Source organism: Bubalus kerabau, chromosome 22 (assembly GCF_029407905.1).
Source record: "Bubalus kerabau isolate K-KA32 ecotype Philippines breed swamp buffalo chromosome 22, PCC_UOA_SB_1v2, whole genome shotgun sequence".
Taxonomy (NCBI): Eukaryota; Metazoa; Chordata; class Mammalia; order Artiodactyla; family Bovidae; genus Bubalus; species Bubalus kerabau.
In genome coordinates, this window is record NC_073645.1 from 53,739,490 (window position 1) to 53,763,454 (window position 23,965).

Below are 23,965 nucleotides of genomic sequence, written 5' to 3' on the forward strand. Positions count from 1 at the left end.
TCCAGCCACCTGCTCGGCCCTGGCCCCGGCAGTCGGCTGCCCCGACTCCAGGCCCTGAGTGAGGCCATGGCCACGTCTGAACCTTGCTGAGCCCTGAGCATCTTCGGGCAGGCCTGCTGGAGCCGGTGACGCCTCTGAGCAAGCTTCCTGTGCGCCCTCGGGGCTGACACCCTGGGGGCGGGGGTCTGCACCCAACAGCCCGGCCTCCTCGGGCCAAGCCGGGTCCCATCGACCGCCCTCGGGGCCCTGACCCCCGTCCCGAGGCTAACAGCGTCCACCTGCACCGCTGCTGCTGCGATGGCCCCGTCCACACTCCCCTTCGAGCAGCCCCATGATTCTCACCGAAACCACAGAGAACGAGGTCTCCCAGGGAACACAGTGACAGGTCTGGAAGGAGAATGAAAGCTGTCCTGGCCGGGTGCTCTGTCCTTCCTGCGCACGGCGTCCGGCAGTCCCGCAGGCGTGGCTCGCTGGCCACACCTGTCGCCAGGGACTGGCTAGGCGGCAGGACTAGAACGTGTGCTTTCCACAGCCTCGTGGCCTCGAGCGTGGCCCGGAGGGTGAGCTCACTGACCCTGGGGCCCGAGCACCTCGGGGACCCGCTCAGCGGCGGCACCTGGCCTGGCCTGGCCCAAGGAGAGCCCAGTGGAGCCCCACTGGCTCTGAGCAGGGTTGACCTTTGCTGGGTCCCGCGGGGCCGGGACAGGGTGAGAGGCCCCCCAAGGCCAGACCCTGCGCGGGGGCCCCGGTCCACACAGGAGCACCGACGTTCCCCCGAGAAGGATGGAAGTAAAACCCCAGAAAGACCAGCAGGGCAGGGGCCAAGAAGCCGGAGCCGAGGGGCAGCGGGAGATAGGGGGCCCGCAGGGCATCCAGGGGCTCCACCCGGGCCGGGGGGACCCGGCCAGACCTGAGGGGCTCGGGCCCTGGCTCAGCTGACCCGCCCGCCACGCCTGCAGCTCCCTGGAGCACCAGCGGGCCCCTCCCACCTGCCACGTCCCCTTCGGGCCAGTATTTCACCTTGCAACAGCCTAGGCACTTGCCTGCATCTCTCAGAGTGTGTCCCCCTGCTGCTTCCCCTTGGTGGGGACCGTTTCACGCACGTGACCCTTGGTCCGGAAGGAAGCCCGTGGTAGTTCTCAGTGTATTTTCTTCCGAGTTCCTCGTCGTGCAGCCAGCCCGCATACCCTCAAAAGCTGACGCCGCACACCCCTCAGCATCCCCCCGTCAAGATGGCACGTGCCCCGAATGGGCAGACTCCTGCCCTTATGCGCCTGCCCTCCCGGACTCCTTGGGGAGGAGGGACAGGTCGGCAGACGAGGGGCCCCAGGGCCCACGGGAGTGTCTGGGTCGGGACGACCCCGGGCGGAAGGGCCTGTCCTGTCTGCCTCCAGCTGCCCACGGGCCCAGCCTAGATGTCTGAGTGCACAGGATGGACGCCCAGAGACAGTCCGACCCACAGCCTGGAGAGGCCACTTCGCCTCATGTGATCAGACAGGCGACGCCTGACCTGACGGCTTCCTCCTGTGTTTTTGTCTTTCTCCACATCCTGATGTGTGTGATCACAGAACGTAACAGAGAGGACACATCCAAGAAAATCACAATAAGACGTAAATGAAAGGGAAATGCAAGCCAGACCGCAGGCACAGCTGCCCCGGGACCACCGCTCAGAGCCTGTGGGTGCCACGGGGCAGCGGAGCCCAGGTGCTCAGGACAAGACACACCCCGCGTGGCCTTGACACACCCGCTGAGGCCTGTACACACCCCGCCGTGGCCTCAACACACCCCGCTGTGGCCTCGACACACCCCGCCGTGGCCTCGACACACCCCCGTGGCCTCTACACACCCCTGTAGCCTCAACACACCCCGCCGTGGCCTCTACACACCCCACTGAGGCCTCTACACACCCCGCCGTGGCCTCGACACACCCCACCAAGGCCTGTACATACCCTCCCGTTGCCTCAACACACCCCACCGTGGCCTCGACACACCCCACCGTGGCCTCGACACGCCCCCATGGCCTCTACACACCCTGACGAGGCCTGTACACACCCCCATGGCCTTCACACACCCCGCCTTTGCCTCAACACACCCCACTGTGACCTCAACACACCCCACCAAGGCCTGTACATACCCCGCCGTGGCCTCTACACACCCTTCTGTGGCCTCGACACACCCCTCTGTGGCCTCGACACACCCCACCGTGGCCTCTACACACCCCCGTGTCCTCTACACACTCTGCCGTGGCCTCTATACATCCCGCCGTGGCCTCTACACACACCACTGTGGTCTCGACTGGCCATCCTGTGGGTGAAGACGTGAGCGGGATCATTAGCCCTGGTCCTGGAGCTGGGGTAGGCCCACGGCTCTCAGCAGTTGGTGGGCTGCCTCATCCGCGAGAAGGCCAGGGTTGCTTCACCTCCCTTCCTCCCTAGGTTCTCCGGATGCCTCTCGGCCCAGAGGCCCACACTCCATCTGCGGTCACTGGTCCCAGCACATGGCTGGCCCCACAGCCTCCACGGGCCTTACCCATCGGGTACCATCTGACCAGATACTGGACTGTCATAAGGGTTTTGCTGGTGGAATGCTTGCAGAGTGGATTCTTCCGAGAGGCACTTGTACATGTGTGAACTTTAAAATATAAAATGCATCGCCGTTTGCATTACCTAGTTTGAATTTTAAATGTCACCTCTAAAAATGTAGAAAGCGCTGTTGACAAGTCTGATTTGGAGAAGGAAACGGAAACAGGAGGCTGAGCGGAATCCAATCTCTGTCTCTCCCGAAGCATATACTGTGGGTGCTGCTGCTGGCGGTCAAAGACCCCACACCACCACACGAAGCCTCAAAACTGGGCCCACGGATGGAAAGGAGGGGGTGCAAAGGTGGGTGACCCCACGCGCTCCAAGGCCGCGTGGGCATTGTGCCCAGGAAACGCCTTTGTGTCCAGAACCGACACTCTCAGCTGGGTTCCTGCTGCAGGAGACACACTCCTGGCTCTTCCTACGCGCAGCAGAAAGGGGTCTCCCCGTGTGGACAGAACCTGGCAGCTCACGCGCGCTGGAGGGGAGCTCTCCACCACGGGTCCAAGCCCTGCACAGGCTCCCCTGTCACAGCCCAACTAGGCCAGCGTTCCACAGACGCAGTCATCAGGCCGCCCCGCGGACGCTGCACCCGGAAGCACACACTTGCTTTGCTCAACCGCCCCCGCCCCCACGTCCCTGCCTCCCCAGACAAGAGTTGGAGGTCTGACCTGTCTTGAGGGGTAGTGACGGTGCCCGGAGAAGGTGGGGAATGGACTGTGAGCCCCCGGGGAGGCTGGCCCCACCTGGGCCCTTCAGCTCCGGGCGAGACGTGAGGGTGTGGGTCCCGACTGGGTCCCTGGGAGAACGGGCTGGGCCGGACCTGCGGCAGCTCTCACGTGCGGATGTGAAACCAGAAACAGAGGCCCCAGCGTGCCTCCGTGGTGAGGCAGGCAGCCTCAGCCTGTGAGAATGTCATGGAGGGGCAAACTGTCGTCTCCCGTGAGAGGAGCCTCATGCACAGGCCCGGGATGCCCCCAGAGCCCCATCAGACCTGAGTCCAGACCATCACAGCCAAGGACTCCGGGAAGAAAAGGCCCTTTGGTACCAGGACTCGACCGAGAAGACCTGTCTCTTCTCGACGTTCGCGGTGAGCTGTGTCTGGCAGGAAGCCAGTGCCCGTGGAGCCTGGCAGGTGCAGAAACGCCGCAGGACTCCTGGGCACCAGGCCCCTTCCCACCCTGGCCCGGCGGAGACACTCAGAGTTCGGGATGCACAGGGCCCCGAGGGTGGGCTATGGGAGCCCAACACCCTGAAAGTGAGACCCCAGCGCTGGCATCTGCCCCGCCACCCCCTCATGAGACATCCGCTCTCCACCAGGAGCCCGTCCTGCCCTTGTCGGGAGGCCCCGTCACTGGGGTACAGACTCCTAGGCGCAGGACAGGCCCAATGGCCTCCATGCATGCAGAAGCGGCTCCTCGGGGTGCGACACGAGTCCTGCCGGGGTCTAACCGCAGTCCCTCGGGGCACCACCTTCCCGGTGCTGGAGTGGGTCCCCGGAACACACAGCCAGCTCCCCCGTCATCCTGAGGCCCGTGTCCCCTGCCTGACTCTCTCCCGAGCCTGGCCCACGTCCTGCTGAGACCGTGCACGTCAGACAGGGGCCTTCGGGGCCTGTGGATGGTCAGGACTGGGGCTGGTGGACAGCGCATGTCCAGCCTGGGGTCTGCAAGCAGCATGGTGCCTTCCTTGGCCGCCCACTCACTCTGGGATGGGCACTGTTCCTGCCTCACTCGTCCACTGGGCCCCTGGGCAGCCAGACGCCGAGGTCCCCTTGGTGTCCAGGTCATGCAGTGCCTATTCCCAGGGGACTGAATTCCATCCACTGTTGCCACGGCGACAGACACCTTCTCACCCAAGTCTGCATCAGAGCAAAGTCAGGGAGCAGGGGCCAGGCTGGGCCTGGAGTGGCATCTCTGAGCTCGCCCTTGGCAGGCCAGGCCTCGTGTCCTCTGGGCTGAGAAACGTCCATCAGGAGACAAGCAGCCTGAGCCCGAGGACAGCAGTTTCCTGCCTCCCGCTGTGGACAGGCCCAGGCCTTCTCGGGGTGCCCCTCCATCCCCCACCACTGCAGCCTGGAGACACCATCAGCTGCCTCTGCTGCCGCTCGGCCAGGGGCAGGCGCCTCAGCACGGACTCTCTGTGGTCTGGGGAGCAGAGCAGAGCCCAACCCTGAGCACCAGCCTTGCGGGCACAGCCAGGGCAACTCAGGCGGTCTCACGGGGCCACTGGGCCGCACTCCACAGGCCCAGCCTGGCCCCCAGCATGCCCTCCAGAGCCCAGCGCATCCCCTGGGGCTGCGCCAGCAGAACAGCGGGTTCAGAGCATGGAGCACAGATCCCGCCCTTGACCTGGGTAGTGGGCACCAGAGCGCCCGCTCCACAGGCAGAGGCTATCCCCGGGCGGCTGTGGCAAAGCCCCAAGAGCAGGAGGCTCAAACCACAGCCCAGGAGGCTGGCGTCCCGGGGCCGGTCCCTGCCGTGTAGACGCCCCCCACATGCTGCTGTGGCCTATCCTGCTGTCCTCCTTCTCACAAAGGCTCTGGCCCCTTCGGGTCAGGGCCGCCCCGGGACAGTGTCTGACCTGAGCCGGGTCTCTGAAGCCCAGAGCCCCTGGACTGTGGGGACGCCGCCTGCAGCAGGGCTCTCGTGTGATGTGCAGTGGAGGCGGGACGCCGCAGGGGTCTGGGGTGGCTTCACACCCGGCAGGACCACCGAGACTGGGCACAGACTCTCCTGGGAGACCTTCCCAGCAGCGCGTCACTGGGTGTGCGGCCACAGAGGGACCTGGGGGCAACCCGACAGGAGCCTCCCGGGGCACACAGGCGCCTCTGACGGCAGTGGGCTCCGGGCGACCCACGCCCCCGGGATGGAGGGAGGCTGGCAGGCCGACCCCCAGCCCAGCAGGGCGCTGCCCCTGGGGAGGCGGCCGTCAGAGCCCACAGGGACACCCGCGGCTGGGCCGAGTGCTGGGCACCTCTGCCTTGAGCGCTCCCCGCGTTGGGGGCCCTGCCCCTGCCCCAGGCGTTCCCAGCAAGTCTCCTGGTGCAGGAATGGCCTCCGGGAGCTTGCGGGGTGGACGCTGGTCCTGGGAGAGCCCGGCCACGCTGGTCATGCGGTGCGCTCCATGTCCTTTCCAGGATCTGAGGACTGTCCTCTCCCTGCCCCCGCCCCCAGGGGAGCTCCTGCACCCCGTGGTGTACGCCTGCACGGCCGTGATGCTGCTGTGTCTGCTGGCCTCCGCCGCCACCTACATTGTCCACCAGAGGTGAGCCCCTCCCTGTGCTCGTGTAGAAAGGAGTCCCTGGCAGGCGCCTCGCAGGCCTGGGTGGCCCTGGCGGCCGCGGGTGGCTGAGTGCTGGGGGACAGACATCCCAGGCCCTCAAGTTCTCATCCTGTCGGTGACACGTGCTCTTCCTCCAAGGGCCCCCACAGCCCACGCCCCAAAGAGGTCAGAGTAGCCGCACAAGCCTCAGAGCAGCCCTGCCCTGGGCCGGCCAGCCACAGGGGAGTCCAGTGGGTTCTCTACGTCCCTCAAAGATGACCCGGGAAAAGTGAGGAGGGGTCCTGGCCACCATCAGGGTCCAGACCATGGGCAGAGCCATGGGCAGAGCCTAGACCACGGTCATAGCTGTGGTCAGGGGAGAAGCTTGGGCACATCGCGGGCCGGGGCCCAGGCAGAGGCCTGAGTGTGGCGAGGCCGCAGGGAAGCTGTGCCCGCAGTCACAGCTGCAGGCACGGGCTGAGGGGCCTAGCGTGAGCACTGCCGGGCTGGCCCTGGCGTGGGCCCCACCCCAAGCAGCGTCCCCTGCGGCAGGCATGGCTGTGCGGTCGTCAGTCAGCCACAGCCTTCTCCCAAGGTACAGACTCGATCAGATGCGAAGAACCCTGCCTGGGGAATGAGGAAGCCAGACCGGCTTCCCCCTCGACCTTCCCCCGTGACCTTGGACAAGTCGTGAGGTCCCAGGGCCCCTAGGTTCTCGTTTGCCTGACGACCGGAGATGTCCAGGCCCAGCATCCCAGGGTGACTTTACACCAAGCACCTGAGGCCACAAGCTACAGTGGACGGCAAGTCCGTCCATCCACCCCCGGCCTGGTCTCCCTGGTGTGCTGTTCCCAGCCTGTCCCCGTCCACCCGAGGCCTCCAGCCCAGTCCTGGCAGGACAGAGCGCAGCCTCTGCAGCTGAGGCCGCCCCGCGCCCCGCGCCCCGCCTCGCGCGCGCCCTGGCCGGGGAGACGGCTGCTAACCGTGGTCTCAACCCCACAGCGCCATCCGGATCAGCCGCCCGGGCCGGCACACCCTCCTGAACTTCTGTCTCCACGCGGCCCTGACCTTCTCTGCCTTCGCGGGTGGCATCAACCGCACCAGGTCCCCGACCCTGTGCCAGGCGGTGAGTGCTGTCTTCATTTGCTGCCAGGTCTGAAGTGTTTATCGACTCTCCGGCCAAGGGGGAGATTTGTGATGATCGTCCCGAGTGTGAAATAACACGCGAGCATCTGTGCAGGGGTTTCTCATGACAGGGACTCTTTAGCACCCAGTACATTTGTATCACAGTTTCTCCCCTGTGTGAGTCTGACCGATCTGCTCAGCGCCTGATTACGTTATTTAGTTTATTTTCCAGTTGGACCAGTTTTTTCCAAGCCCCTGGTGACATGTTAATGAGACAATTTCCAACAAACTGGCTGATCACAGTAGGGACTCGACCTGCCTCTCCTGCAAATAGGTGGGCAGGAGTTCAGGGGCGGGGCCTGCTCCCTCGGCCCAGGTAGGAGTCCCGGCCTCATCAGGGAGACAGCGCCCTCACCGTTGGGTCACCAGGGGTTGGGGGCGCCCACCCCCACGTGGCACCCAGTGCTCTCACACGGACTGGAAGGTCTGGCCCTCTTGGGTGAGCAGGGGCCTTTGGGAGAAGTCTTGGGGGGGTCTTCTTCCCACCCCATGGCCCCGCCTGGCCTTTCTTAGAAGGAGGGGAAAGGGGTTTCCTTGGTGGTCCAGTGGGTGAGACTCCAAAGCTTCCACTGCAGAGGTTGTGCGTTTGATCCCTGGTTGGGAAATGATCCCACAAACCTTGCAGCGAAGCCAAAAAAGAAAGGGGGGGCGTATGAAGTACCCCCTGGTCCTGACAGAGCCAGAGAGGCCCCTCCGTCAGCCACGAGTCAAGGACAAAGGCCCAGGGTCCATGCAGCTGGACACTGAGGGCCCTCTGCTCTCTCCCCCCAGCCTCTCAACAGCCCACCTACATGTGGCCTCGGCTCAGCCTGGCGGACAGTCCCCTCCTGGTGGGCAGATACCTCCAGGGGCACAGTCCCCTCTAGGTGGACATTCACCTCCAAGTGGACAGTCCCCTCTAGGTGGACAGTCCCCTCCCAGTGGGCAGACACCTCCAGGGGGACAGTCCCCTCCTGGCGGGCAGACCCTCTAGGTGGACAGTCCCCTCTAGGTGGACAGTACCTGCCAGGTGGACAGTCCCCTCCTGGCGGGCAGACACCTCCAGCACTGATCAGGGGCCAGGTGGGGGCTTCCCCATGGACCACAGGCATCTCACCAAGGACTCATTTGGTGGGTGTCCATCTGTCGGGACCACATGGAGAAAGTGTCCTGGCCAGCACCCACCACGACCTCACAGGCTCCCCTTGTGGCCCTGGTTGTGTGAATTCAACAAGAGTATGTTGACAGCCAGGGGGGCTGCTTCAGCCCAATTCCCTGGCTCCCGTGTGTGCCCGCTGACCTCAGCTCCTCTGTCCACACGAACTGACCTGTCCTTCTGCACCAACGGCAGCTGCTGGCAACTCCTGGGCGTCAGAGGGCAAGAGTCTGCTCCCACTGGGCAGGGGTGCCTCGGAGAACTGGCTGTGAGCTCCTGCCCCCACCCGCTCCCCCTGCAAACAAGGTGCCAGGCCTGTGTGGCAGGATGTTAAGGGCTCGGTTTCCAGTGCCCCCAGGCTTCTAAGCACAGAAGAGAGGTCAGCTTTCCACAAAAGCGTGTGGATGCCAACGGTCCCACCGGGAGGCCGACTCTGGCAGAAAAGTCACCAGCACATCCCTGCACCACACGCGGGGCAGACACGCTCCTGGAGGTCTCTCGATAGCGCAGAAACACCCCCGGGGGAGCCCCGGGAAATCCAATTTGCCATCCGCCTCTGAACACCTGCTGAGACGCAGAGCCGTCTGGAAGCAGTAAAATGGACTGTTACCTTTATGTCCACATTTGCACTGGCGCCCCGTGTGTGGGGACCCTGCGCGGGGAGCCCTGGGACCTGGGGCCGTGGCCCCTCAGCACCTCCGGTCATCACGACCCCTACAGCCCCGGGAGCCCGGCCAGGAGCCCCCAACCCGGGAACTGTCCCCAAGCCTCCTGCCCAGACAGAGGCTCAGGGGCCAGGCGTCCCTGTGGCAGCCAAGACCAGGCCAGGCCAGCAGGCTGGACCCCTGAGTGTGTCATGGGCGGGGGCAGACAAGCCTGGAGGGCCTCAGAAGTCCTGCTGGTCACCTCGTGGTGACAACGTCCCCTCAGCTCTGAGTCCACCCTTCCAGAAGGAGCTGCAGCTTCACTCGCTCACTTGAAGACAAGCATCGGCCCGGGCGTGGGGCAGAGAGGACAAGATTCCAGCAGAGGGCCCCTGGCACACAGGCCAGGCTCACCGGGAGGAACAGTCAGGAGAGAGAGCAGGTGCGGGGCCAGGAGGCCATGACCATGGACCCCACACTTGCTGGAGGAGAGGGACCCCAGGGCACAGCTCAAAGCCGGGTTGGTTGGAAGGTGTGAAGCTCACTGTCCAGTGTCAAGCTGACCGGCCCTGGTGCCCAGACATTGTCATACATCCTTCTAGGGCATCTGTTAGGGTGCTTCTGAGTGATATGAATGTTCAAGCGGTGGCCCAAGGAGAGCGGACTGTCCTCCCAATGTCGGCCTTGTCCATCCCCGAGAGCCTGCACCGGACGGACAGACGTCTGGTCTGCACAGGGAGAGCCCTGAGTGTCCTGGGCGGGGACTTCCTGCCTCTGGACCCGCTCAGACTGAACCCGCACAGCTGGCCGTCCTGCCGGCTGCAGACTCCGGGCACCCCACCGCCCCCATCACAGGGGACGATTCGTCAGCGCCAGTACGGTTTTGCCCTGGCCAGCAGCCAGACTGGCCCACTGTGCCCAACCCCTGCGCCCCACCACCTGGGCTCAACAGCGGTGCCCACAGCCAGCAGCTCCCCCATCCCGGTGGGCGTCACAGGGAAACGCGCCCTAGGGCCGTGATGGGCGCTCGGGTCCAGAGCTGGGGGCTGGAGAGGAGAGGTGGTCGTTATGGGACCAGAGCCTGGCGCTGCGCGGAGCCTGCGGCACCACGCACACCAGCGGCCCCACGGCCCCGCGGAAGCCCGGCTCGGCAGGGGCGGCTCAAGGGCCGTGTGGACGCCAGCGTGACGGCCCTGCGGCGACCTCTGCACGTGTCCACCTGAGGCTGGCGTCGGGGGGTCCTGCTTCCCGTCACCCACAGGCTAGCACGGTCCGGCGCTCGGGGAAGACGGGCGGGGGCGGGGCCAGGGCCGGCCAAGGCCCCACCCCGAGGACGCGTCTCCCGTCCACCCCCTTCTCTCGGCCAGGCCGCGGGGGTCACAGGCTCCAGGCTCCCAGGCACGAGGCCCAGACCGGGCACAGAGAAGGCCTGGACGCTCCCCTCCGCGCAGGCAGCGACTGAAACAGCCCAGCGTTCTCACAACAGTCCCACCTGTCCTTACGGGGCTTTCTCACAAGTTGAAGCTGAACTCTGCATGTGATAAATCCTTACAATGGTGCGATGTTACCTTTGTTTAGGGAATCTCTGTATTCCTTAAACACTGGCGTCCTTACAATCACAACCATATTTTACCTGTCATCGCAAAACGTCAGGTCATTACTTCAAAGGTAGCCTCATTCTACAGAATTGGATGGCGATGATGGGGTGTGGAATGAACGCTCAATTAGCTAAAGCGGAGCCGCCACGGGCATGGGGCTGTTTCCATAGTAACGAGAGACTCGGCCAGGCAAGGAGTGACAGGCAAGGAGTGAACTTCAGCTTATGATCCCCGAGGCACAGCATCCCGGAGACCCCCGCGCCTCCGCGCCTCCCTTCTGGCTGGCTCCGCGGGAGCTGAGCCAAGCTGACCACACCGCGCGCCCCGGTGCAAGAGGAGTCTCCCGGCTAGGACGGGGTGGGGCGGGGCCAGGAGGAGGGGGCGTGCCCACAGCTCCCTGCAGGAGGCCGAGCTGGCTCAGGGTCCCGGCCACCCACGCATCTTCCCTGAGCTCTGAGTCCCTGTGAAGGGTGGTGTCTGCCCCGAGGACCCCAGGGCCCCTGCCAGGCCCACTTCCTGTCGCTGTTGAGCTGTTTCCTGAGGATGTGGGAGGGGGTAGCAGGACGAGGTGCAGGGCTCAGACTCGGGGAAGGGGCTCTGGAGGGACGGGGAGGGGCGCTGGGGAGACGGGGAGGGGCGCTGGGGGACGAGGAGGGGCTCAGACCAGGGGCAGGGGTTCTGGCAGGGGAGACGGGAGGGGGCTCAGACTCGGGGAAGGGGCGCTGGGGGAGAGGGTGAAGGTCAGGGCTCAGACTCAGGGCGGGGGCGCTGGCAGGCGGGCGGGCTCTCACTGGCTCTTCCCCCAGGTGGGCATCGTGCTGCACTACTCCACACTCTCTACTTTGCTGTGGATCGGGGTGACCGCCAGGAACATCTACAAGCAGGTGACCAAGAAGGCCCCTCTGTGCCCAGGGGCAGGCCAGCCGCCGTACCCCAAGCAGCCCCTGCTCAGGTACCGAGCGCGTCTGACCCCCAGCCCTGGGCTTCCTGGGGGTTCTCAGCAAGCTGGCCATGGGGAAGCCTGGGCCCAGGGGTGATCGAAGGCCCAGGTGGCCGGGGCTGGGGGGCCGGGGCAGGGCGGGGCTGGGACAGGGTCGACGCCCAGGTGTGGGGTTCGTGCCCTCTGGTGCCGCTGAGTCAGTGCGGGGAGGCCCCCGGTGCCCGCCGTGGGTGGGCAGGCGTGGACATGGCTCTGTGCTGGGCCAGGGTCCTGGTCTCGGCTTTGGTTTATTCACGGGTCTCAGTGAGCAGAGAGGGAACCTAACCTCAAGGTGACCATGCGGCCTGGAAGTGGATTTGAATGGGGCTCCTTCTCCAGCTGGTCGTCCCCGTTTCCTCCTCAGACCGGGAGGGTTCGGGGTGGACGTGGTGGGACCAGGCCTGGGGCCAGTGGGACCCCCAGACATCCTCCCAGAATGCGGCTGGGACACCCTGGAAGCATCTGTCTGGGCTGCAGCAGGAGTGCCTCTCAGGAGACGCCATGGCATGGTCTCAGCTCTTTAAGGAAAGGATGGGCCCACCCGCCCCTAGGTAGCTGTCCACGGCAATCCGTGTTTTGCTGGCCTATGCCCTCCGATTTCCCGAACCAAGACTGAATCCAAATCGGCTGTTGGCACGAGCCAGGCCCAGATCGGCCTGCGTGGCCGGAGCCTGGGTGCCTGCTGCCCAGCGCCGTCACCTGGCCGGTCTCCAGGCCATCGCCTGAGCTCAGAGAGCCTTGGAAGCCCTGGTGACCACCGTGAGGCACTCAGCCACCAGGGGCTGCCTGAGCTCCTGAGCAGGACGGTGCTGGGTGTCTGGGGCCCTGGCCTGGGATCCCGGGCACAGCCATGCCCAAGTGGTCCCGTAAGGGGCAGCAGCTCCTGGGGTCGTGGCCCGGGCGGGGCAGGGGCGGCGGGTGCTTGGGGCCCACCCCCCCTGGAGCGGGCTCCGCACCTGAGGGGCCGCTGGCCTATCCTCGTGAGTGCCTGCCCCACAGAGGCGTCCAGTGAAGCGGATAAAAATGCTGTTGTTTAAGTGAGTATCGTGACCCAGCCCCCACCCCCGTTCCCAACACTGTCTGGTTTTCACGTGGAGCAGACACGTTGCCACGTGGCAACCAGGGCTGGTGGCTTCTGCTGCAGCTTGGGCCAGGGAGGCGAGATTTCTTCCTCTTATCTCCTGCCAGGGAAGCCGCCGGGTTTAAAAATCACTCTCAAAATGTGTTTCCGTTTCCGGAGCTGAAACTGATTGCAGAACTGCCTGGTGGCTGCCTGGTGATGGAGCAAGCTGTGGTTTTACACGGTGGCTTCTGAATGCACATAACCCAGCTGGCCCTGTGGGTCTGTGTCCTGGGGGCAGGGCCCCAGCCCAGCTGCACGGTCATACCCACAGCTCACTCCCCCTAGTGCCTCCTGGGGGACCACTGCCACCCACCCGCCTGCGTCTGCTGCCCCTGGGACAAGAAGCCTGGGGCTGAAGGCCACCCACCCAGTGCAGTGGCCCCAAGGGTCCCTTGGTCACCGGCACACACCCCCACGGGTGTGGCTGTCAGAGAGGGGGCGTCTGCTTCTGACTTGCCTCCCCCCTGCCCAGCTGCTCTCTCTGGCCCAGCCTGGCCTGGGGCTGGCAGCAGGTGCGATGGGCCTGGACCTTCTCCAGAGAACAGAGGCTGATGACGGGGACCCCAGAGACCAGGAGGAACTGGAGACGTTCCCTCCAGGGCCGCTGGGGCTTGAACTCTGCCCTGGAGCCTCCACCCTCCTCTCCTCCACCCAGAAGCATCCTTGTCAGGGGGCTTTCCCGCCGGGCCGCCAGGGGCATTGCTTCACTACATCCTGAGCCCCCAGGATGGGAAAGTCACCTGTGTTTCACCAACTGCAGCAAGGCTTTAGCTCCTGGGACCTCCCAGGAGGAGCATGCTGCGAGGCCCCTTGCAGACAGAGCACACCACATCCTGCTGGGCCTCAGGGAAGGCCCCGTGGCTGGGCAGAGCCCCGAGTCCTCCCAACTCAGTTCCGCGGCTTTCTGATGAGAACTAAAAACATTTGTGAAATCCCACACTAACCTTATGCTTCCCTGGTGGCTCAGACGGTAAAGCGTCTGCCTGCAGTGCGGGAGACCTGGGTTCGATTCCTAGGTTAGGAAGACCCCCTGGAGAAGGAAATAGCTACCCACTTCAGTATTCTGGCCTGGAAAATTCCATGGACAGAGGAGCCTGGGGGGCTACAGTCCATGGGATCGCAAAGAGTCAGACACGACTGAGCAACTTCACTGGTTCACACTAACATTAAAATAGTTTTCTCCATTTTTGCATGAACGGCCATTGGACTTTGGGTAGAGATTGCGCTGAATCTGGAGAGCACGTTAAGAAGCGTTAGCATTTTAACATTATTCAGTTCAGTTTAGTCACTCAGTTGTATCCAACTCTTTGTGACCCCATGGACTGCAGCACACCAGGCCTCCCTGTCCATCACCAGCTCCCAGAGTTTACTCAAATTCATGGCCATCGAGTCGCTGATGCCATCCAACCATCTCATCCTCTGTCATCCCCTTCCCCTCCCACCTTCAATCTTTCCCAGCATCAGGGTCTTTTCCAATGAGTCAGTTCTTCACATCAGGTAGACAAAGGATTAGAGCTTCAGCTTCAGCATCAATCCTTCCAATGAATATTCAGGACTAGTTTCCTTTAGGATGGACTGGTTGGATCTCCTCACAGTCCAAGGGACTCTCAAGAGTCTTCTTCAACACCACAGTTCAAAAGCATCAATTCTTTGGCACTCAGCTTTCTTTATAGTCTAACTCTCACATCCATACATGACTACTGGAAAAACCATAGCCTTGACTAGATGGACCTTTGTTGGCAAAGTACTGTTTCTGCTTTTGAATGTGCTGTGTAGGTTGGTCATAGATTTTCTTCCAAGGAGCAAGCATCTTTGAATTTCATGGCTGCAATCACCATCTGCAGTGCTTTTGGAGCCCCCCAAAATAAAGTCTGTCACTGTTTCCATTGTTTCCCCATCTATTTGCCATGAAGTGATGGGACCAGATGCCATGATCTTAGTTTTCTGAATGTTGAGCTTTAAGTCAGATTTTTTCACTCTCTTCTTTCACTTTCATCAACAGGCTCTTTAGTTCTTCTTCACTTTCTGCCCTTAGGGTGGTATCATCTGCGTATCTGAGGTTATTGATATTTCTTCCAGCAATCTTAATTCCAGATTGTGCTTCATTCAACCCAACATTTCGCATGATGTACTCTGCATATAAGTTAAATAAGCAGGTAACAATATACAGTCTTGAGATAGTCCTTTCCCTATTTGGAACCAGTCTGTTGTTCCATGTCCAGTTCTAACTGTTGCTTCTTGACCTGCATACAGATTTCTCGGGAGGCAGGTCAGGTGGTCTGGTATTCCCATCTCTGGAAGAATTTTCCACAGTTTGTTGTGATCTACACAGTCCAAAGCTTTGGCATAGTCAATAAAGCAGAAGTGGATTTTTTCTGGAATTCTTTAGCTTTTTCTGTGACCCAGCGGAATTTAACGTTACTGATGGTCTTCAGTCCATGAGCGCAGGGTGTGGCTGCGCTCGCGACGGCCTTTCGCTCCTCCTGGGAGAGTTTACAGCTGTCAGTGCGCACATCTCGTGCTTCGTGGTTAAACTATTTCCTTAGTATTCTTATGCTGTTGTAAACGGGATTGTTTCTTTAATCTTGCATTCAGGCTGTTCATTGCTTATGTATGTGCACCAGCCACTCAGTCGTGTCCGACTCTTCACGACCCCATGGACTGCAGTCCAGCAGGCTCCTCTGTCCATGGGATTCTCCAGGCAAGAACAGTGGAGTGGGTTGCCATGCCCTCCTCCAGGGGATCTTCCTGACCAGGGATTGAACCTGGGTCTCCTGCACTACAGAAAGATTGTTTTACCATCTGAGCCCCCAGGGAAGCCCCCTTGTGTACAGAAACACAGCTGAGCTTGTTTGCTGGTGTGTGTCCTGCGAGGCGGCTCACGTTGCTTGCTAGCCCCAGGGACTCTCAGCAGGCCCTTTGGGATCACACGCACGGTTTCGTCTCCACGTTGGGAGTTTTACTGCTTCGTGTTCAGTCTGGACGTTCTTCTTTCTCTTCTTGCCTCGATGCCCTGGCGAGGGTTTGCAGGACTGCGTTAGCCCTTCTCTTTTTCTCTTAGTCTGGCCAACAGTTGCCCAATTGTGTTAAGCTTTGTAAAGGACTAACTTTGATTTCATTGACTTTCTCTGTTTTTTTTTTCTTCTTTGAAATCAGGGACTTGATTGAGCACATACTCTGTCAGGCTCTCTGCCCAGGGGCCGGTATGGGCTTTACAGTTATTTGGCAGTTTGTTTAGAACAGAAAATGTGTCTGACGTAAAGTAAGTTTAATAAGATCTCATAGTTTACAAAGTGCTTTCACACACTTCAGAGGGAAGATGACTTTCCGTTTTACAAAATAAGGACACGGGGGCACAAAGAGATTTCAGGGCTGTCCCGGTGCGTCGTCAGCTGCTAACTAATGATCGCCTCGTTGCATTTATCTCTGCCATAGTCTCTATTAGTCCCTTCCTTCTGCTGATCTGAATTCAGTCCGCTCTTTTTTCCCCCGGTTCTTTACAGAATCAAGTCAGATTCCCAACTGGAGATCTGTCTGTTCTGACTGTAGAGCCCACGGCGTGACTTTCCCCCGGGCGCTGCTGCTGCTGACCCAGAGGTCTGCGTGCTGAGGGCTTGCTTCATTCATCGCGAGGCCTTTTCTTCCACCCGCTTATCATTTATGATCATGCTGTTTCCCCCAGATCATCAGGCTTTCGGCAGGAGGCGGTGGAGGGAGGGGATGTCTGCTCTAGAGCCGTGCTGAGAACCGTAGAGACGGGGAAGCTCCGCCTGAGTGGAGGGCCACGTGGCTGAGGGTGAGACCCTGATCCCAGGGGTGGGAATGAGCCACTTCATCCCTCCCATGTTTAGAAAGCTCCGAGGGCAAGGCCGGGGCTCGGCAAGGGTCCGGGCCGGGGCAGGCGGCCCCGCAGGCTCTGCTGTGGGCGCAGGACCGAGTCAGCATCTGCTTTCTCTGTGGCGGACAGGGCAGCAGAGTGGGTGGGCATGGCCCCGGGGGGCCTCCAGGAAGCATCTCAATTCGGGCCCCAGGCCTCCCAGGGGTCACCAGGCAGAGTCGAGGCCTTCGTGGGTCCCAGACGGCTGTGAACTGAGTCTGAGTTGGGTTCCTGGCCCGTCAGTCCCAGCCCAGGGCTTTCTTTTGGGGCATCACTACCTGGGATGAAGAGGTGCCGCCCCTCAGCCTTCCCTCTGGGAAGTTGGGCCTTCCCTCTGCTCCTGCAGGAGGGGCTCCCTGCTCTCCCACCCGGGGGACACTGTCAGCAGCCTCCGCAGCTCATCCAAGGAAGGCTTCGCTGCGTCCTCCCGTGGGACCTGGGGGGCTGCCCTGCCCGTGTCCTCAGACCTGGGCTCACAGCTCCTTCTCATTAAATGTGGAAACCACGATCGAGAGGTGATGGCAAGTCAGTAAATAGTTTAATTGGGCCTGGAGTGCACAACGTCCACGCTGATCTGAGCTGCTGTTGGCGGAAAGCAGGCTGACTCTGTGTTCTGACGTGAGGCCCAGAGGCTGAGCCGTCATCTCGGGCCCCCCGGGCCACCCCATCCGCCCCACTGCTCAGCATAGAGGCGGTAGTTGTATGGCTGTGGACCCCAGGCTCAGCTGTTGTCACAGGACCCCAGGGTCCCCCCCATCCCAGTGCTCAGCGCGGAGGTGGTGGCTGGCTCTGCAGGAGGACCTCTGGGGGCCGCAGGGGGAGGAGACCCTCAGGCTGAGTCTGGGACAGTCTGTGCAGGCTCGCAAGGAGGGGAAGGGGTCCCAGGAGTGCAGATGCTGCCGGGTGAGTGGTCGGCACAGCCCGGGAGGAAATGCAGACGCACTCACAAGGGGGCCGTGCGGGCCGCACGTGGGGGGCCTGGCAGGGCAGGGGCGCACTCAAGGGCATCGCACAGGGACCTTTGGAAACTAGATCTGAGAGCAACCGAGCAGTGGGAACCAGCTGCAGACGAGGCGGGACCGGCCTCCTGGGCCTCAAGGCCCATCTCTGGCTGTGTTCTCACACAGCACAGGGGCGAGGAGGCTCTCCGCGATCTCTGGAAAAGCGCTTCCGGAGGGCTCCACCCTACAACCAAGACCTCCTCCCGAGACCGCCATCTCGGCGGGGGGAGCGTTTGACAGGGGATCCCGGGCCCAGGGCCTCCACCGAAACCTCAGCATCAGATACCTTCTGGCTGGGGCCGCTGGCGTTCTGGACTGATTCAGCTGCGTGCAGCCACGTCCTGACTCTGCAGCCTGCCCTGCCTCCCGATACAGCGCCCCCAAGTAGTTTTCTGTCTCAAGGTCTGAAAAGCCCACTTGGTGGTGCCCACAGCCTGGTTCATCCATGGTCCGCAGGCAGTCGGCCCAGACTCTGGATGGCCCTGCCCAGGGGAGGGAGGGGTCCCTGGGGCTCCCGCTGCCCGGGACCCCTTCTCAGGGCAGAGGCTGAAGCCGGCTGGGAGCTTGGGACGTGCTTGACCCAGCGCCGGGCCAGGTGGAGCCACACAGCCCCGTGTGCGGCCTTGGGAGCAGAGGACTCTGGGCTCAGAGCCGAGCAGGACCCTGTGAGGCCGCACCTGGGACCCCGGCCCGGCTCACAGGCCTGGCCCAGGAACACGGGGGCTTTTGTCAGCTAAACGCGAGCGGACAGCCTTGCGTGCTGGGACCTACCCCCAAGAATCAGGACACGCCAGGCTGCTGGGTTTCCGTGCCTCCTGGTCTCCATAGGAGACCACTCTGGTGTTCACACTGCAGTGTTCACACTCCGGTGTTCTTGCCTGGGAAGTCCCACGGACAGAGGAGCCTGGCAGACTGCGCTCCCAAGAGTCATTCGGACACAACTGAGCGACTAAGTCAGTACCACGTTCTGAACAGGAGCCTGTCCTGGAGCACCTTCACGGCATGGTCGGGGCTCGGGCAGGCGTCCTCCGCGCCTCACATGGCCCCAGGCCTTCATCCACCAGCTCTTCTCCAGGCGTCAAGTTCCTGAGGGTTTCACCCTCCTCTGCCCACCGCCGGTCAATGCGAGCTGGACGTGAGGATCTGCATCTCAGAGGCAACGTCGGTGGCTCTCAAAGCCGCACCCTCGGGCGCTGTACATGGGTGGCTCTTTCATCCGCGCTGAAATCACTGACTTGATCTCTCGGGTTTCGAAGTCCTGACCGACACCAGGAGCGCTAACTGGACCTGGAGGGGGGTGCCCCTCCGACAGACTCTGGGCTGAAGGCCTGCGCCCGGGCGCTCATCCTCATCTGGACTCCAGCTGCTGCCCACTGCCCTGGGCTGCTCCAGGTCTCCAGCCCACCCCTCCTCTAAGTGCACCCCCCTTCCTCGAGGATATGGGGGGCCCAGGAGCAGTGACCCCTCTGTTCATGTCAGCGGATCTCATCCACAGAGACCCAGGACCCACAAGGGCATGGGCCAGCCGGTGCCTCAGCTGGTGGCAGCTCCTCGGGGGGCCTGGGGGCGGCCTGCCCCTGTACAGTGCACGGAGCGGCCGGCAGGCCCTCGGGCCTTCCTCACGGCCTGACGCGGCTGCTCCTCCCTCGTCCTTGCTGCGGGCCTCTTCCCCTGCTGGTCCCTTCCGGTCGCTGGGCCGTGGCGGGAGAATCTGGCCTCTGCAGTCCTCTGTCCTCTCCAGTCTTCTGTCCTCTCCTGCGGCCCCTCGGACACTCAGGGAAGCGTGGGCCCCGTGACCTGGAAAGAGGGCCTGCCTGGCTCAGCTGACGGAAGATAAGCACCGGGGGCGGTTGCTGGGATTTACAAGTCAGGTTTCCCAGGGCCCCTAAACTCAGGACGCGGGGTCGGTAAACAGACGCCCCACTTGAACACTGAAGCTGGAGCAGAAGGGGTCCGTGGGTCAGAGTCAGAAAACTCCAGCACGCTGAGGTCACTGTCTGCCAAACAGTCGCTGGAGCCCCTCTGCAAGGCCTCCAGGGCAGCTGGGGCTCGTGGAGCCAGCCAGACTCCCCAGCGGGCACCACGCGTGCCCACACAGGGCCCATGGGCCTCAGCAGGGACAACACCCTTCACCTGGGCCTTGCGCCCACCAACCAGGGCTCCCTGTCCTGGGAATGGTGTACTCTGACTGCACGTGGGCTCCAGTCAGCAGCCAGGGGAGTGTGCAAAACAGGTCCCAGGCCCTGAAGACAGGACAGAGGACGGGCAAGTGCCTGGGTGGGTGGGCAGGCAGCAGGGTCAGCCGGGGTCAGAGCTGCCGGAACCTTCACCCTCCAGCTCGGAGGCACCCCAGGCTCTGGGGGGAGGGCTGGTCCTTCCTCTTTTTTAAAAAACTTTTTTTTTTTTTTAAGAAATAGAACATTTATACCCCCAAAAAGCCTAAAACATCAATGCAGGTTTATGAAACAGTCCTGTGCCCTTCAAAGGAAGAAACAGGAGCCTCCTCTGCAGGAAACTCGGCCATGCCCCACCCCCATCCTGACTCATGACTTTTATCGCCTTTTTTTATAGTTTTACCACCCAAATTTGTCTGCACTGATTTTGAGCTGTATACACATGGACTCGCTCATTTTATATTTTTACCAGGTTTATTTCACTGCCCAGCGTGCTTTCCAGACCCGTGTCTGAAACTGTGTCACCATCTGGCCGCGAGATGCGGATGAGTGGCCAGCCTCTGTAGTCACGCTGCTCCTGGTGGAGGGGGGGTGTCTGTGAGCCCACCATCCCCCCAGGTTTTGCTCATCTTTCCTGGGAGCGGGGGCTCTGGGGTCCCATCTGCACTCCCTGCTGAGCACCCAGCCTCCTCCCGTCCCCCTCTGGGCCGTCTGTCCATCCGTCCATCCTTCCGCTGCTGTAGGACTAGGTAGGCACGTCCCCCGCATCTGTCACCGGTGTCTTTCCGACTCCCCCAGCCGGAAGCAGGAGCCTGGGCACCAACGCTGCACCCCCTTACAAACCCACCCTTCTCGGTGACAGGCCTCGCAGGTTCAGCTCTGCGATTCACTTACAGTTCTGTGCTTTCTGCTGGGATGTGACTTTCTGGGTAGTGTGAGCTTGGGGACCAGGTTAGTTTCCTGCTCCTATTGGAATAAATTAAAACTACATGAATTTATCGTCGGGGCTTCCCAGGTGGTGCTGGTGGTTAAGAACTCCCCCTACCAACACAGGAGAAGAGACTCGGGTTTGACCCCTGCTCAGGAAGATGCCCTGGAGGAGGGCATGGCAGTATTCTTGCCTGGAGAATCCCGTGGACAGAGGAGCCTGGCGGGCTGCTGTCGGTGGGCTCGCAAAGAGTCAGACACGACGGAGCAACTTAGCAGCAAGCAAATTTATCATACACAGTCCTGGCGCTGGAATCCGAAACCAGGCCGCGGGCTAACCCAGGCGCGCGGGGCGGGCCCTTCCGGAGCCCCCAGGGTTGACCGGGGCTTCCACGCTCCCGCTTCTTGCAGCGGCCGCCTCGGCACTGGGGTCACGACCTCACTGGAGCGGCCGTGGCGGGGGTCCGCTGCGGGTGGGAGCTGACGCTGAGCAGGAGGGTCCACGGGGGCGGCGGGGGCCGGGCAGGGCTCTGGACGGCCTCGCACGGGCCCGGTCGCCCTGCGGCTGCCGCGCAGACAGCGCCCCGGGCCTCCAGCGCCCTCTGCCGGCCGCGGTCCCGCAGGTGCTGGACGCGGAGCCGAACGGCCGGAGGAGGGCGAGGCTCCCCGCAGAGGGGGAGGCGGCGGGCTGCAGGGGCCCGACCAGGCGCGGCGGAGAGGCCGTCAGAGCCCACCTACAGGACTCCAGGGCGAGGGCACAGTCTGGCCCAGGCGGCAGCCCCTCCCAGGGGGCTGGGGGGACTGTCCGCCTTGGGGGAAGCGGGGGCTGAGCCCACCCAGCGCTCCGGACCCCCGCTGGGTTGGGTCTCCTCCTGGGCGGGCTGGGGGACCCATCTGGACCCATGGGCAGTGCCGGGGAAAGAAAAGGAGGGGTCACCGACCTGCCCAGGGTGAGGCCGGCAGCAGGATCTCCTGGTGAGCTGTCCCTGGGTGGCTGGGTGCCTCTGAGGGGCTCTGGGTCCTGCGCCCGCCGCGGGTTGCAGACTTGAGCAGAGGCCCCTTGCCCGCTTGCCACGCCACCTCACCACGTGCTGAAGGAGCCTCTTGATCGAAGCCCAGGGCTTCTCTCTTTGGACCTGTCAGCGTGGTGGGCCCAGTGTGGCATCGGGGGGCGTAGCGGGGGGCATGGGAGGGGGTGGGGGTCCAGGACGCGGGTCCCCTTGCTGTGAGCCCAGAGCAGAACTGGCTCCCGAGGTCTCCCCATGCCCTGAGGCCGCCCACCCGTTGTCCCTGGAGCTCCGTCTGGCCTGGCGTGGCCTCTGTGGGTGCCGAGCTGGAGCCCTGGAGGCTGTTCGCTGTACCCGAGGGGTCTGCAGAGGCCCCTCCTTTGCGCAGCCCCACCCATTCGCCTGGGCCCTGGTGGCCTGCAGCAAATCCTGCGAATCCAGCCTGTTCAGGGCCCGTCGCTGCCTTTCCCTTCCCTCCAGGCTGGTCTCATGGCCCGTGCTCACACCCAGGGCCCCAGAGGAAGCCCTCGGAGCTCATGGCCGGAGGAGCTTGGGCCAGAGTGGGCCCTGCCCCACCGCGGCACCTTCACCTGCAGATGGCACACAGTCGTGCCAGGCAGGCAGCGGTTTGGGGGGCACCACGCGATGGTGAGGCAGGTACTGAGCTACAGCGGGAAGGGGTGAGGCTGAACCTGGAGCTGCAGGCAACAGAGCAACGGGAGGGCCCATGCTCGGGAGAGGAACAGGGGGACGTCCACGTGGGAGCAGGCCCGGAGGGGCTATAGGCAACAATGGGGGGCCCAGTCCAGGCCGGGGCTGGGGGGCTCATCTCCCGTCACTGCTTGTCACCAGGCCGAAAGTGCTGCCTCCACAGGCCCCTGCCAGGTGGTCTGTCTTCTCATAAGGAGCCCCAGCCTCGCCCCAGGAAGGGAGGCTCCCAGCAGAGGGGCTGCGCTCAACTGCTGTCTCCACGGGAGACCCCTCGCCAGCCTGATGGGGCGGAGCTGAGCAGCCCTGCCTGCTGTCAGCCTTCCCTCCCGGCCCGATGCTGGGCATCAGGGTCCGTCCCTGCAGTCGGGGGCGTGGTACACTGCCTGCTTTTCAGATAGCCCAGGCCCTTAATGTTTCCATATAAGTTATTTTTAAAATTTATTTATTTTTTATTTTATCGTATTTTTGGCTCCAGTGGGTCTTCACCACTGTGCACACAGCCTTTCCCTAGCTGTGGCGGGCGGGCAGGTGCAGTGACCTCTTGTTGCGGGGTGTGGGCTCCAGGCGGGCAGGCTCAGCCGCCGTGTGGGGGCTTCTTTGCTCTGCAGCACACGGGATCGTCCAGACCAGGTACTGAACACATGTCCCCTGCATTGACAGGCAGACTCTTACCCACTAGACCACCAGGGAAGCCCCCATATAAATTTTCAATTTAGAAAAAAGGGCCTCCAGGGTTTTGACCTGATGTCACTGCAAACAGCACTTTTGTCTCCGCGTGCTTTCCCCGTGCAGTGTATGAAGCGTGACTGTGATAAGCTAGTGACTGATCTCTGCGATAAGCTGGTGACTGATCTCTGTGATAAGCTGGTAGCTGATCTCTGCGATAAGCTGGTGACTGATCTCTGTGATAAGCTGGTGACTGATCTCTGTGATAAGCTGGTGACTGATCTCTGTGATAAGCTGGTGACTGATCTCTGTGATAAGCTGGTGACTGATCTCTGTGATAAGCTGGTGACTGATCTCTGTGATAAGCTGGTGACTGATCTCTGTGATAAGCTGGTGACTGATCTCTGCGATAAGCTGGTAGCTGATCTCTGTGATAAGCAGGTAGCTGATCTCTGCGATAAGCTGGTGACTGATCTCTGCGATAAGCTGGTGACTGATCTCTGCGATAAGCTGGTAGCTGATCTCTGCGATAAGCTGGTGACTGATCTCTGTGATAAGCTGGTGACTGATCTCTGCGATAAGCTGGTAGCTGATCTCTGCGATAAGCTGGTGACTGATCTCTGTGATAAGCTGGTAGCTGATCTCTGCGATAAGCTGGTGACTGATCTCTGTGATAAGCTGGTAGCTGATCTCTGTGCGATAAGCTGCCAGCCATCTAGACCCGCCCCTTATTCCCAGCAGAAGTCTTGGAGCCGCCACAGCGTTTTTCAGGGAACTGGTCGGGGCGCCTGCAGACGGAAGGGCATCGACTCCATTCTCACTGGTACCTTTGCTTCTCTGCTGCCTCGTCACGGTGCCGGCATCCAGGAGATGCTCAGAGGGACCAGAGGCACGGTCACCTTGCCCCTGCCTGAACCTGGGGGGCCTTCCCCACCTCACCATCCGGGGACACACGGGCTTCTTGTTGTTCAGTCACTCAGTCACGTCTGACTCTGCGACCCCATGGACTGTAGCCCGCCAGGCTCCTCTGTCCATGGGATTCTCCAGGCAAGAATACAGGAGTGGGTAGTCATGCCCTTCTCCAGGGGATCTTCC

The 23,965-nt window shown here is 62.2% G+C and overlaps 1 protein-coding gene across 1 annotated transcript in view; it reads left to right on the top strand.

Annotated features, from left to right (window-relative positions):
- Positions 1 to 398: 398 nt before the first annotated feature.
- Positions 399 to 23,965, top strand: part of ADGRA1 (adhesion G protein-coupled receptor A1) — a 31,524-nt gene continuing 7,957 nt past the window's right edge. Inside the window, exons 1-7 of the mRNA XM_055560337.1 lie at positions 399 to 707; positions 2,436 to 2,536; positions 3,561 to 3,837; positions 3,900 to 3,938; positions 5,719 to 5,846; positions 6,846 to 6,969; positions 11,212 to 11,357. Of these exons, the coding sequence (XP_055416312.1) occupies positions 399 to 707; positions 2,436 to 2,536; positions 3,561 to 3,837; positions 3,900 to 3,938; positions 5,719 to 5,846; positions 6,846 to 6,969; positions 11,212 to 11,357 (1,124 nt within the window). The remainder of the gene's footprint in view (positions 708 to 2,435; positions 2,537 to 3,560; positions 3,838 to 3,899; positions 3,939 to 5,718; positions 5,847 to 6,845; positions 6,970 to 11,211; positions 11,358 to 23,965) is intronic.